Raw genomic sequence first — 15,606 nt, forward strand, 5'->3', positions numbered from 1 at the left:
AATATATTTAAGTGCAGACTTAAGTCCAAGACAAAGGTGAAGACAAGGCAGAAGAAAAACATATAGATGTTACATGTTTAGACAAAGTAAAAATAATGTAAATTAAAAAACTGGGAGGAGAAGGGAGTGGGAAAGATGGAAAGAATAAGCTCACTGACTGCCACACAGGCCACAGGTGGGGGGGCGAAAAAGATAGCTTTAGAAACTGAGAAACTAGGTCACAAAAGTTTAAATAAGAAAACAGAGAACTAAGGGCCTTTAAAAAAGGTATAAATACAGGGGCACCTGTGTGGCTCAGTCGGTTAAACAGCCAACTCTTGATTTCGGCTCAGATCATGATCTCAGGGTGGTGGGATCGAGCACCACATCAGGCGCTGTGCTGAGCATGGAGCCTGCTTAAGATTCCCTCTCTCCCTCTGTCCCGCTTTCCGCTCGCACTCTCTCTAATAAATAAATCTTTTAAAAAACGGTATAAATGCAAAGGTAACCACTAGAACAAAACCTTCTAAATACCAAAACCAAAGCAAACACATCATGTAGGTAAACACAGCAAGTATTACATAGTATATGCGGCAATTAGAACATATGTGACAGAGTAAGTCCAAACATCTGTCATATCAATAATTATAAATGGGCTTAAGTCACTTATTAAAGGAAAGAGATTTTCAGACCAGCTCACAAAACAAGACTCACCTCTATGATTAATACAAAAGTGATTCAGAAAGGCCGCAAATAAGACATTTTTTAGTGCTAAAAGTCACAATTCGCAATAAAGATTTAACAGCTACAAATACCTATGCACCGAATAACACAGCAACTACCTTTGCTAAAGCAGAAGCTATAGGAGAAAGAAGGAAAATCAGAAACACATTAATAATTACAGGCTTTAATATTCTCAGTCTCAGAGCAAAACAGATCACGCAGACAAAGAATAAGGATACAGAAGATCTAAAAAAAAAAAAAAACACCCCAAAAACCCAAGGGACCTTATGTATTAACGTTAAATTTTACACCTTGATAGTAAGTATGAAGTAGGAAGAGTGGATTTCTTCAAAATTGGCTGTGGAGAAAAACTGATCTGGCAATATCTTTATTTTATTGAGTAAAGAACATTATGAGTGTCAAACTGGAAGTCCTAGCTACTGCAGTTAAGAAAAAAAAAATCACCTGAAAAGTATACAGACCAGAAATGAAGAAACAAAACTGTTTTCATTCACAAATGACATGGCTGTCTATGCAGAAAGTCCCAAAGAATCTATAAAATCACTCCTGGAACTAATAATCAAGTATAGCAAGGTTGCAGGGTACAAGGTCAATATATAAAAGTCAACTGCTTTCCTGTATACTAGCACTGAACAACTAGAATTTGAATTTAAAAAGGCTATTTATAATATCAAAAAAAGGGAAATACTTAGGTATAAATCTAACAAAACAATTTGTATGCAGAAAGCTGCGAAACAATGATGAAAGAAATCAAAGAGCTAAATAAATGAAGAGCTATTCCCTATTTGTGAACTGAAAGACACAATACTGTTATCAGTTCTTCCCAACTTGATCTACAGATTCAACACAATCTCATTCAAATTCTCAGGAAGCTACTTTGTAGACATTAACAAACTGATTCTAAAGTTTATATGGAAAGGTAAAAGACCCATACAATACTGAAGAAAGAACAAAGTTGGAGGAATTATACTACTGAATTTCAAGACTTACTATAATCAAGACAGTGCGTGATGGGCAAAATAATAAGACGCAGATCAACAGAATACATTAGAGAGCCCAGAAATAGACCAACACAAACACAATCAACTAGCATTTGACAAGAGCACAAAGATAATTCAATGGAGCAAGGGTAATCTTCCCAGGAAGTTGTACTAAAACAACTGGACACCCATATGCAAAAACAAACAAACAGCAACAACAAAAAACCTCGACATAGACTGGATGTCTTTTACAAAAATTAACACAAAACAGATCATAGACCTACCTGTAAAATGCAAAACTATAAAACATCTCAAAGAAAACAGGAGAAAACCTACATGAACTTGGGTTTGGTGATGACTTTTTAGATACAACACCAAAAGCAAGATCTATGAAAGCAAAAAAGTAGTTAAGCTAGACTTCATTAAAATTAAAAACTTGTGCTTTGTGAAAGACACTATTAAGAGAAAGAAAAGACAAGTCACAGACTGGAAGAAAATGTTTGTTAAAGATATACCTATATATGTATCCAAAATATAATAAGAATTCTTTTTTTGGGAAGATTTTATTTATTCTCTTGACACAGAGAGAGAGAGAGAGAGCACAAGCAAGTGGAGCAGCAGGCAGAGGGAGAGGGAGAAGCAGACTCCCCGCTGAGCAGGGGGCTCGATCCCAGGAGCAGGGGATCACGACCTGAGCCAAAGGCAGACGTCCCTATACTAAGAATTCTTAAAACTCAACAAGAAAACAAATGACCCAATTATAAAATGGGCAAAAGATCTGAACAGATACCTCACCAAAGATACATAGATTGCAAATAAGAATATGAAAAGATAGGGGACGCCTGGGTAGCTCAGTCAGTTAGGAATATGAAAAGATATGCAACATCATCTGTCAGTCAAGAAATGAGTATTAAAACAAAAGATACTACTACACACATATTGGAATAGCTAAAATCCACAATACTAATTGCTGGCAAGGATGCAGAGCAATGGGCACTTTCATTACTGACGGGAATGCAAAGTGGTACTGCCACTCTGGAAGACAATTTGGCAGACTCCTACAAAGCTAAACACAGTCCCACGACATGATCCAACAACTGTGCTACCACGTATATACTCTACTGATTTGAAAATGCAAAATTTTTTGTCCATATGAAACCAACACATGAATAGTTACAGTATCTTTATTCATAATCATCCCAAATCAGAAGCAACCAAGATGTCCTTCAATAAATGAACGGATAAACATGTGGGGCGCCTGGGTGGCTCAGTCGTTAAGCCTCTGCCTTCAGCTCAGGGCGTGATCCTGGAGTTCTGGGATCGAGCCCCACATCAGGCTCCTCCGCTGGGAGCCTGCTTCTTCCTCTCCCACTCCCCCTGCTTGTGTTCCCTCTCTCTCTGGCAAATAAATAAATAAAATCTTAAAAAAAAAAAAATAAACGAACAGATAAACAAACCTGAACATCCATACAATGGAATACTACTCAGAAATCAAAAGGAATGTGCTATCAAGCTGTACAAAGACATGGATAAATCTTAAATGCAGATTATTAATAAAAAGAAGAATGAGATAGAAACTCTTATTGACAGAAAGAAATTATTGGAAAGATGTTCACTATGAATGGAGAGGAAAACAATCCTCTCCCAGGAAAGCTGTACAGAACTATAAAAAAAAGACAAACCAATATCATACAAATATTCCTAAGCATTCTTGCTCCCTTTATTATTTATTTAACCATTCAACTCCTGCCACAGAGTCATAAATCAAATAATTCTTTTGCTAAAGAGAGCTCAAACTTTCCGATTTTGGCTCAACGGAATTTACTCAACTCAGTCACTATAACGTGTTTCCAGCTTCCTTGAACTAACCTTGTTTTGAAGTTAAGAACATAAATGAAAGGTGTATTGGCTACAGGTTGTCACAAACCACCTCACCAGAGAACTTCTAAGAATTTTTTTTTTGGGGGGGCTGGCTTTTAATGAAGTAAATTGAGCTTATTCTTAATTTTAAAGACACTTTGGTGCCTTAAAAAAAGAAATATTTATAAGATAATTTCCTTCAGGGTAACGCAGAAAGTTCCAGTTCTTCGTTATCTCCGATATTAGTGATCAAGTCATCAGACTCGACAGAAAAACATCCATTTCTCCTTTTTCCTGGTAAACTTGATCATTCTTCAGTTTTAGCTATTAACTCATTACGATCTATTTTTAAGTCCTCCAGAAGTTCTGTATTTTATTAGAAGTCCTCGAGAAGTTCTGTAACTTCCAAGAGAAAAATCTCCTTACTAATACAAGGGTGCCATCTAGTGATCACTATGGGTAAATGCATACTATAGAAAAAGTGCATTCTGCTTTGAGATGTGGCTTTCACACCGCATTGAGAGGAAAGATTTCCTGAAACTACAGTACTTGAAACAGTACACTGCTGAAATAGTTTCCTAATACCAAAACATACGTACACTGAAAGATCGAGCCTATCCTCTTTTTCTATCACTACTCATATCACTGAAATTCATCTCTGAAGATACATTAGTTTCACTGAATGTCAGAACATCAAGTTACAAGGAATGTTAGAGATAATCTGTTATCTAGTCCAACCCCTAGTTTTTCAGATGTGAAAACTAAGGTTTAGAGAGAGGACACCTGACTTGTCACAAAACTAGTAGTGTTTCCAAAAGGCCTGGTTTGCCTTAACTTGGTTCCTAAAGGAGTGGATGCTACACTATTATCATAGAGAAGATGCTTTAAATATCTCAGTAACAGGTTTCTATTCAAACCAAACCCCTGGCTGTTCCTACAAGGATGGCAGAGGGTAAAATTTCCCAATCTTGGGTCTCTTCATGGCTTTCCCTTCCGAACCCTGACGGGGTACAGAAACCCTCAGAGATCAAGTTTTGCCCACTAATCATCAATGGAGGAGCTGCTACAACTTACTGAGTGCTGGCCAAGTGCTGAGCAGTGCACACGAGCTCTGGGTAAGTCTCCCACCTTCCCTTTGGGCTCCTAATGAGCATGCTCTATTTCTCCCTTCCCTTCATCTCAGTACATTCACATGGAACGAGGAACAACCAACAGAGCTGGGTGTTCCAGGCAAAGAGACTGCACATACAAAATTATGGAGGTGGGAAAACACGAAGTTTATTCAGAGAACAAGTGTTTTGGCTTTGGTACCAGGCACAGAAGATGCAGGTGCTAAAACTATCTGTCCTTCCTCTTTGCCTCCTGTCTGGAGGGGAGGAGGCAAAATTTGCTCAGGAGGCTACAGAAGGAATGAAGAGCCAAGGCAGAGGGAGACTAAGCTAGGCTGGTGTGAAGGGCTTGACTGATGTGGGAAAGATCACGGCCATATGGTCTTTACACAGAGCTCTGGTTGTCAGGACTGTACTTAATAAATGACAAAGGCAGAACTGCAAAGACGTGAAGGCTGACTTTGGCAACCTCCTATCCAGGTCTCTACCCACCCCCCCTCCCATCGTTCCCCAGGAACTCTCCAGGGGGAGCCTTAGAAGCTTCTAGACAGGGGAGATAGGGTAGTCTCCTGGGAAAGGTTAATACCACTTTCCCACCTCTAAGGGCTCCTTCTTTCCTTTGCCATTACCACCACTAAAGATGCCCCCAGTCAGAAAGCAACACCTAAATCTAAATCTGGAACATTTTTATTCACTTTTGTGAGGGGGTCAGAAAAATGGGCTGGAGAGAGGAGTGGGGGGTTCCCAGGGTTTGAGCACACTAAAAACAGGGTGGAAGAGAGTCCGCAACTGGGCAACTGGATCAACACCCAGTAACAAAAGGGGAGGTAGATGTCAGGATCTAGAGTTTGTACTTTGGGGATATGGGTATTTTTATACTGTTTGTATTTTGATACTCATTCCCTTTCTGCTCTTCTTTGCTATTTGGTAAAGTTCATCTAAAAAAGGTCAACTCACCTAAGTGGAACCAAACAAAGCAGTTTTTGTTCAAAGCCATACTCCTGAGGACTGGGCAGGTGCAGGGATGGAAAGGGAATTCCAGGTAAGCGAATCCAGAGGAATTATCCCTTCCCGCGAGGATGCTTTCCTTCCAGAGTTCTCTTCCACTACAACATGGAGGGTTCTGGGTCTGGTTTTAATAATATGTGATGATAGATGCCCCTCATAATACCACACTGTAAATGACTGCTAAAAGCTTGACCCTCTCAAAGTGGGGGGCAGAAGTGTTATAGTTTGATGAAGATTTAATTCACTCTAATTGGTGGAAGGGAAAAGATTTCTGGTAGGAGATGTGGTCTTCTGGTGCTCATCTCCCCAGTAGCTGCTCCTCTTCCTCCCTAGCACCATTTGTTACCTAATAAAGTCAGGTTTGAAGGCATGTGCTACCTTCTAATATTAAGACAACTGCAAATTTCTTAAAATTCACTTTTTAAAAATAAGTAAATAAAAGAAAAGGTGTCATTAGTTTGAGAGAGGAGTGCAAGCTGGCACATATGACAAATATTTGAAATCACAAATCTGGAGTATCTTAGTAAAAGGGCTTCTGTCCTTGTCTGTTGATGATATCAAAGTGCTAATACTCAACTTTAGACATAATATCCTCTGGGCTATGACTGAGTTCCTGTTCTACACTTTTCAATCAAAAGAGAACTTCCAAAGTTATTTATATTGTACACCTGAAACAAATACAGTGTTAGATGTCAATTATATCTTACTTAAAGAAAATACATCCCCAATACGTGTTCAAAATCACTCCCCCAACCCCAAAAAAGAACTCCTGTCTCTACATTATCAATGGAGAACAAACCACCGACTTTGAAATAATTGGGGCTCGGGAACTATTTGCACGGACAGAAGCCTTATTTCTCACAGAAATGAGCCCCTCATACAGAATTTTAATTTACCGTCTCTGGAAGCTATTTTTGCCCAGTTGCATTGTCACAACTATGAACTAGAAGCAGCTCCAACCCATACTAAGAATAAGTGGTCCTGAAGCAATCATTTACACAGAAATTATAATTAAAAAAACTAAGAATATGGAAAAGTTATACTTGTATAAATATTAAACATTACATTAGGGACAGAAACATTTAACATTCTGTAACGTCACATTGCTTTAGTTAATCACAGCTCCCATTTTGGGGGCAGTTTTCAGCATTACCATGTTTCAGGCACTATGCTAAGTAGTTCTCACGCATGTCCCCTTTCATTTGCACAACGACCCTAAGAGATGGGGATCATCCCCCATTAGTTGATGAAGGAACTAGGTGCACAGAAACTGAGTCACTTCCTGGAAGTCACACAGCTGATAAATAACCCAGGTCTGACAGAGGTCCAGAGTTTTCATCAACAGTATGTAAACTAAACAGTCTGTAAACTCAAGGCTCCACAATAAGTTTTAAAAGACCAAATTCTTACAGTGAAGTTTCACAAAGTCACAAGAAAAGAAACCAGCATTCTAAAAATTAACAAGTTGTATGAATAAAAAAATAAGGCACTGTCTTTAAAATAATGCTAGAAACAGCCTATTTATTCTTAGTTTTTAGAAGAACTGAAAACATTTTGAAACAAGTTTTGGAAAATGTCACCAGAATTTGGTAAGATTATGAACAAATATTCACTGAGCTCTCACGAGGCGCTCTGTATTGTTAGATGCCAGGATACAGAAATCAATAAGAAATAGTTCTCGCTTCTCAAAAAATTCAGTGGTGTTGGTGGGGGACACAAGTACAGTGGTAGACCATAACACACGGCAGAAAGTATAACAACAGTGAGGTTCAGGATATTACAGAAAGGTGAGGAATGGCATCTAATCTAGCCAGTGCATGGGAGGAAAGTTTACTGGAGGAGAAATGGTGAAGAGTTGCCAGCCGAAGGGGGTGGGGTGCTCATTCCAGACAGAGAGCAGAGCCTGGCACAGACTAGAGGCAGGAAGTAGGGCAGTAGTACGGTAACATGGGGGAGACTCAAAAAAAGTTCTCGGTGGCTGAAGCACGGAATGAGAGGCAGGGCACAGATAAGGCTGGGGAGGCAGGCAGGGTCCAGATCATGAAGAAGTTGAAACCAGTGAAGGGTTTTAAGCAGGGAAACAACAAGCTCAGAATTATCCTTTAACTAAATCCCTCAAGGGCTATGTGAAGCATGGGCTTAGAGTCACACAGCCAAAGGTTCAACTCCTGGTTCTATCTAGGGCTTATTAACTGTGAACTTTGGCAAGATACAAAACCTTCTAAGGGGCCCCTGGGTGGCTCAGTCGGTTAAGCGGCTGACTTCAACTCAGGTCATGATCTCAGGGTCCTGGGATCGAGCTCATTGGAGAGTCTGCTGCTCCCTCTCCCTCTGCCCCTCCCACCGCTTGTGCTCATGTTCTCTCTCTCAAATAAATAAATAAAATCTTAAAAAGAAAATAAAACTTTCTAAGTTTCAGGCTTGTCACCTGTAAAATGGGAGATAAATGAGGTAATGAATGTAAAGCACTGGAATGCACTAAATGGTCAATAAAGGGAAGTTCTTATCATTACTGTTAATATTATAAGCCTAGAAGTTCAGGGAGACCTATAAGGGAGCCTAGATGAGGCATAGTGAGGCCCTGAATACTGATGAAAAAACCAGGACAATCTGAAACGTATGCAGGAAACAGAAATGATAAAATCTGATGATCACCTGGCTATAGAGGTGGGGGTCCGGGAGGAGGAGGAGCTGTCAGTGAGCTGTAGGTCTAGGTTAGGGGACTAAAGGGCTGGTGGCTGGTGGTGCCCCTGACAAAGAGAGCACGGGAGGCAGAACAAGCCTGGGACTCTGACTCATACTGAGAAGGAGGTGTGCATTCAGAAGCAGATAGCCCGCAGGTAAAGGATGATCTGCAGTCTGGAGCGCAGGGGTGGCTTGGAGTTTAAAAAGTGGATGTCACAAGCATCTCACAGCATGAGAAGGGAAGAGATCACCCAAGAGGGCATATTCAGTCAGAAGGGCAGAGTTAGGCCAGACCCTCGGAATACCCACAATGAAGAGTCAAGAAGACAAAGAAAAAGCCCCCGAGAAAAGAAAAGAAACACAAAGGACAAGAAGAGCCAGAATGGCTCAGTATAATGGAAACTAAAGGAACAGGAATTGGTGGAGGGAGTCATCAGTGGTGCCCCATGTAGTCGAGAAGTCCAGTAAGTTCCAAACATGTCCTCAGAATTTAGCAGAAACTGTTGCTGATTTTAGACCAACAGGCAATTTTACTAGGTCAAGGAGATCCAACTGCTGGGCTAAGGTATTAATGGGAGTGAGGAAGTGGAAAGAGTCCACCATAAATCTCGTAAAAGGGACAGAGAGGAATTAAGTACTGGTAAGGGAGGAATGTAGGGTCAAAGGCTAGGTTAAAAATTATTTTTAGGATGGTGTACCCTGAGCATTTTGTGAGAAGGAAGATGTGGATGACAAAGAATGAGGATGCAGGAGACAGAATCACTGACAGAGCAAGGTCCTGGAGGAATTAAAAAGGAATTTTAAGTATCTACTATGTGTCAAGTATCATGCTAGGCCCCAGGGACACTGGTCCACAAACTATCAGAGCAGACTGGGAAATGAACACCAGTCTGGAGCGCACCCCTCCAGAGGAGCTCAGAAGGGGGCCTATCTGACTGTGGGTTTCCTGAACTCAAGCTTATGCCTGCTCACCTTTCTACTCTCCCTGTCCAACCCAGTGTCTGGCACTCACCTGCCAGGCATCCAGTAATGTTCCTGGTATGACAGAATACGTATACTGGCCAGAAACTTTATTTCTGGGCAGAAATTTTACAAAGAAGTATGAAAATACATTCTAAGATAAAGGGAATCAGGGCATTAAAATACAATGAAATATTAATTAAAATGTAGCATACATGCTCAGAAAACATGCATTTAAAGGCAGCTGAAGGTTAAGAGAATGCAGAGAATGGAGCACAGGGTTCAATCATGTGGAAAAGGCCTGAAGTGGTTCCAGAACTCTCTATGGCCAAATGTATCCCCTAATCTGCAAGCTTATGCTTAAAATCCATTTAACCATCTAAGGACAAAATTTTTCATCTCAAAATTGTAGATAAAGGATTAAAAAGGAAATGTGTGTGAAATGATACATCGGCTAAAACCCATTTACTGGCTAAGTGACAGAGCCCAGGTCCCATAAGCCCTGAGAAAGCAGACCATGTGACAGATGAGACCCCAGGACCCTTTCAAATCTCTTGCTCAAAGGTTCTAAAGCAGTGCTTCTTAACCTTTTGGGGATCACATACTCCTGTGGGAACCTAATGAAAGCTATGAATTCTACCCAGCCGCCCCTAAAATAAATATAGACACAGGCATACAAAATCCCGTAAATCATGAGAAACCTGACTGTAGACCTTCTTCCTAGTGGGAAATTAGCTGAGGTGCAGCTGTTTACAACCAAGATCCTTTGTCTTCCTTAAAATTAATGGAGCCAGGTATCAGAGTGACCTTGTAAGACCTACCCGGGCTAGCTTGCTGCATGTCCACCTGTGTGTCCTTCTGAACTAAGTCTCCTTACCTCTGAACTCCACAGTGCCAAGCACAGTGCCCTGAATACAGTAAGTACCCACTTAATTTGTGAATTAAGTTGACAGGATCAAAATGGTTTGGATGCACAGTTCTAGAGTTTTCAGATCTTTGGTGCTTCCCAAGGTCAAATGCAAATCCTCCCTTTCAAAGATAAGCCCAAATGCACAGCAACCACCATGGGCTTACTCTTACAGAATCTGTCAACTTTCCAGAATTGATTTCTATTTAATTAGAAGGGTCTAGCCCACCACAGACAAGAAGCTATTCCTCAGTTCTGAAGCAGAAGTTGATGACATGCCCCTTCCCCCCAAAGCACACTGTATCTGCTTTTAGTAGAAATCCCTTACATTTATATAACTCTTTATACTTAGATTTTTCCAATCCTTCTTACCTTCATTCAGTATTCATCTGGGAGATGGGCAATATATGTACTACTCCATTTTATTTATTATTTTTTTAAATTTTTTTAAAAGATTTTATTTATTCATTTGACAGAGACAGAGACAGCCAGCGAGAGAGGGAACACAGAAGGGGGAGTGGGAGAGGAAGAAGCAGGCTCCCAGCGGAGGAGCCTGATGTGGGGCTCGATCCCAGAACGCCAGAATCACGCCCTGAGCTGAAGGCAGACACTTAACGACTGAGCCACCCAGGAGCCCCAACTACTCCATTTTAAACATAAGGAAAGAGCATCTAATATTTAAGTGACCACAGGGAGGGCTTTCTACATAGCCCAGAACCAAGGCCCCCAAGTCACATTTTAATAGCTATGCTCGTGCTTCTGTCACCCTTATAACAGGGTGAGAGGGGCCTCTTTAAATTGACAGAGTGAAACAGCTGTGACAGTTAATAAATTGTTCAGTGATAACATCTAAGTAGTACCTGTCATTTAAGAAACCAAAAGCCATGCCAATGTAAGCAATTTTATATACAATGATTAAATAGCTTTGTTTTTTCATTATTTAGTCATAATCAAATTGACCTATTATTTCTGACTTTTAAAAATAGCAGAACCCACTGTACTTAGTAGGGGGGAAATTCCATACTTACCTACTGCACAATGTAAAATCTAGAGAAAAAAGGGGGAAAAAAGAATTAGTAATGATCAATAATAATATACAGTTCCTATAAACTAACTTTTCAGTATTAGACTTGAAAAACACACATTCCATTTTTAAACTTGGCTATTTAACAAAATGTACATTCTTATTTATTTTTGTTTGTTTCTTCCTTTCTACTTTCCGTATCTGTGGAAAATTTCCTAAGGAATAAATCTTACCCAGTAGCGTACCAGTTATCAAGGATCTCGTTCATAATACATATACTGTAAGAGCAGTAGGTGTCTATCTCCCATGTCCCATATTCTACAGAACAGAACTGTCACAGACTACAGAACACAGGGTCAGAAGAGCCTTTGTTGGGTCTTCTTACCCGGCAGGCCCTTCAATGCAGACATTCATTCAACCTACAAAGCTCCACAGTGAGACTCCATCTTGTCTCATTTGGTGACCTCATTACAGGCATGTTCCCAGTCCAATCTGTGACCCTAGATCTCGTTATCCCCAGGCCCACACTGCCTTTGGACATCTCCATCCAGGTGTACCAGCAGTAGCTCAAACACGGCATGCCTCTTCAAGAAACTCCCCTTTCCTTCCTTCATACCTGCTATGCCTCTTGATCATCAATCTCCCAAGTTCAACTGTTTTTTCCTTCCCCTCCCCGACAAGTCCTACTGGTTTCCAAGTCCTGCCAATACTTCTGGTATCGGTCTTCCCTGTTTTTATTTCCAGTGCTTTGGGTGAGACTGTTATCTACTTTCCATCTCAGTGGCCATCCAAGTGGCCAATTAGGTTATTCATTCATCCTGAATATGGCATTGCTTTAACCCTGGTGGTGGTGGTGGTAAAGATGTAACCTAGGGGCGCCTGGGTGGCACAGCGGTTAAGCATCTGCCTTCGGCTCAGGGCGTGATCCCGGCGTTGTGGGATCGAGCCCCACATCAGGCTCCTCTGCTATGAGCCTGCTTCTTCCTCTCCCACTCCCCCTGCTTGTGTTCCCTCTCTCACTGGCCTGTCTCTATCTCTGTCAAATAAATAAATAAAATCTTTAAAAAAAAAAAAAAAAAAAAGATGTAACCTAAGGAGCTGGATTCAAGATGGAGGTGTAGCAAGATCCTGAACTCACCTCCTCTGTGGACACAACAAATCTATAACCAACTGTGGAATAATTCTTTCTGAAAGGGACCTGAAAGTTCAATGAACAGAGCCTTCACAACAAAGAATAAAACGATAGCAGCAGCAACACAGACTTGCTAGGGAATAAAACAAACCCCAGCTATGGTGGGTCACAATTGGGAGGGACATCAAAAATACGGACTTTTTCCAGAGGATCAAAGGTAACTGAGTTCTATATCTGGTACCCAAATCCTTAGATCCTGCACAGGAGCAACAATGATAAGCCTCCAAAACACTAGGCTCTGAAAATCAATAGGGATCACCTTTAGGAAGACTATAAAGCTGCAGGGAACAGAAAACCTGCTCTTAAAGGGCCCACACACACTCACTCACCCAGAAACCAGTGCAAAACACCAACCTGAATAGTACATAGACCATAGGTAAAGGAGAATCATCTGTTAACTTTAAAAGTGTCTGCCCAAAGAGGCAGGAAACACCAGGGGCTCTCTCTGGAAACTGACACTGGTGGGAGCAATTTTTGTGATTCAAGTCTACCTTACTAATGTGGGTGCTAGCCGGCACCATCCTGGAATTCCTTTAACTTTCTAGTAACAATGGGAACACCCAGCAGAGTGCCCTGCCCACAGACACCCTGCAGCAGTTGTGGACACCTGTAGCCCTACCAAGGGTTAGCGCAGCCCACCAACCACAGCCTCAGGCCCTGCCACAACAGGAGGGCACACACAGCCCACAAAGGTGACACCCCTTGAGTGCCTGGTTCCGGTGACTGGGAGATTGTATTTCCGGGCCAAATAGTACCATGTCCTATGTAAGGCCATTCATTCAAGACTGGGAGAGGTAGCTGACCTACCGCATACATAGAAACAAACACAAAGAGTTAGGCAAAATGACGAGACAGAGTAAAAAGTTCCAAAGAAAAGAACATGACAAAATCTCAGAAAAAGAACTAAATGAAACACAGAGAAGCAATCAACCTGATAAAAAGTTCAAAGAAATTATCATACAGATGCTCAGTGAACTCAGTAGAAATCTGGTTGAACACAATGAGAACTTAAAGATACAGAAAATATAGGAAAGTAAAGAACAGAAGTTTGAAAAAATAGCAGACTGGATGAAGTAGAAGAATGCATCAGGAAGACAAAGCAATGGAACTTGCGCAGACAGAAGAGCAAAATGAAAATAAAAAATTAAGATGAACGAAACAGATAAAGGGATGAAGAGGTTCAAACTTCCAGTTATAAAATGAATTAAGTCATGGAGATAAGAAGTATAGCATAGAGAATACAGTCAATAATATTGTAATAATGTTGTACGGTATAATCAATGACAAAGCAGGCAAGAAGATATAATGGGGAAAAGTCTCTTCAAAACTGGTGCTGGGAAAACTGGACAACTACATACAAACAATGCAACAGGACCACTTTCTTACACCAGACACAAAAATAAACTCAAAATGGGTTAAAGACCTAAATGTGAGACCTGAAGCCATAAAACTAGAAGAAAACATAGGCAGTAATCTTTTTGACATCTGTGGTAGAAACATTTTTCTAGATGTGTCTTCTTTGGCAAGGGAAGCAAAAGCAAAATTAAAACTATTGTGAATACACTAAAATAAAAAACTTTTGCCCAGCAAAAGAAACCATCAACAAAACAAAAAGACAACACACTAAATAAGAGAAGATATTTGCAAATGATGTATCCAATAAGGGGTTAGTACACAAAATATATAAAGACCTTATACATCTTAACATCAAATAACCAAATAATCCAATTAAAAAATGGGCAGAGGAAAAAAACAGAAAATTTTTTCCAGAAAAGACATACAGATGGCCAAAAGACACATGAAAAGATGTTCAATGTCACTAATCATCAGGGAAATGCAAATCAAAACCTGTGAGATATCACCTCACACTTGTCAGAATGGGTAGAATCAAAAAGACAAAAAATACAAGTGTAGGCAAGGATGTGAAGAAAAAAGAACCCTTGTACACTGTTGCTGTGAATGCAAGCTGGTGCAGCGACTGTGGAACACAGTATGGAGGTTCCTCAAAAAGTTAAAAATAGGGGTGCCTGGGTGGCACAGCGGTTAAGCGTCTGCCTTCGGCTCAGGGCGTGATCCCGGCGTTACGGGATCGAGCCCCACATCAGGCTCCTCCTCTATGAGCCTGCTTCTTCCTCTCCCACACCCCCTGCTTGTGTTCCCTCTCTCGCTGGCTGTCTCTATCTCTGTCGAATAAATAAATAAAATCTTTAAAAAAAAAAAAAAAAGTTAAAAATAGAACTATCATACTGCTGGTATTTACCCAAAGAATATGAAAACACTAATTGGAGAACATATATATACCCCATGTGTTTATTGCAGCACTATTTACAATAGCCAAAATATGGAAGCAACCTAAGTGTCCATCGACTGACGAATGGATACAGAAGATATGTTACATATACACAGTGGAATATTACCCAGCCATAAAAAAGAATGACATCTTGCCATTTGCAACAACATTGATGGATCCAGACAGTACTATGGTAAGCGAAATAAGTCAGTCAGAGAAAGACAAATACCATATGATTTTACTTGTATGTGAAATTCAAGAAATAAAACAAAACAAAGAAAAAAGAGACAAAAACAAAAAAAAAGACTCTTAACTATACAGAACAGGTGGCTCGCGGGGGGGGGTGGAATGGGTATAATAGGTGAAGGGGATTAAGAGTACAATTATGATGAGCACTGACTGAATGAATAGAATTGCTGAAGCATTATATTGCCCACTTGAAATTAACATAATACTATATGTTAATAATACCTAAATAAAGCTACTTTATATATTAAAAAAAATAATATCCCACTCCTGACACCAAAAAAAAAATAAGAAAGGAAAAAAACTGAAGCCCAAAGGCATCTCCCTAGTTGGCAAAAAAAAAAAAAAAAAAAAAAAAAAAGAAAGAAAGAAAGTTGTATGGTGACAGATGGTAACAGACTCACTGAGGTGAGCACTGCATAATATATACAATTGTTGAATAACTATGTTATGTACCTGAAATTAATAGGGCACTGTGTATCAACTATACTTCAATAGTAAAAATTAAAAGATAAAAGGTGATGTAAGCGATGAATGTTATGAAGCTGTGGAAGGTTTGGGACACAAAGGAATCAAGGGCAGAAGAATAGCAAAGGAGGTCTAGCAGTAATTTAAATGTGGT

At 40.2% G+C, this 15,606-nt stretch overlaps 1 protein-coding gene across 1 annotated transcript in view; it reads right to left on the reverse strand.

The window, feature by feature from the left end:
- Positions 1-15,606, reverse strand: part of HACD2 (3-hydroxyacyl-CoA dehydratase 2) — a 113,547-nt gene that overhangs the window by 73,016 nt on the left and 24,925 nt on the right. Inside the window, exon 3 of the mRNA XM_034659589.1 lies at positions 11,261-11,279. Coding sequence (XP_034515480.1) covers positions 11,261-11,279 — 19 coding nt within the window. The remainder of the gene's footprint in view (positions 1-11,260; positions 11,280-15,606) is intronic.

The sequence above is a fragment of the Ailuropoda melanoleuca genome, chromosome 1 (assembly GCF_002007445.2).
Source record: "Ailuropoda melanoleuca isolate Jingjing chromosome 1, ASM200744v2, whole genome shotgun sequence".
NCBI lineage: Eukaryota > Metazoa > Chordata > Mammalia > Carnivora > Ursidae > Ailuropoda > Ailuropoda melanoleuca.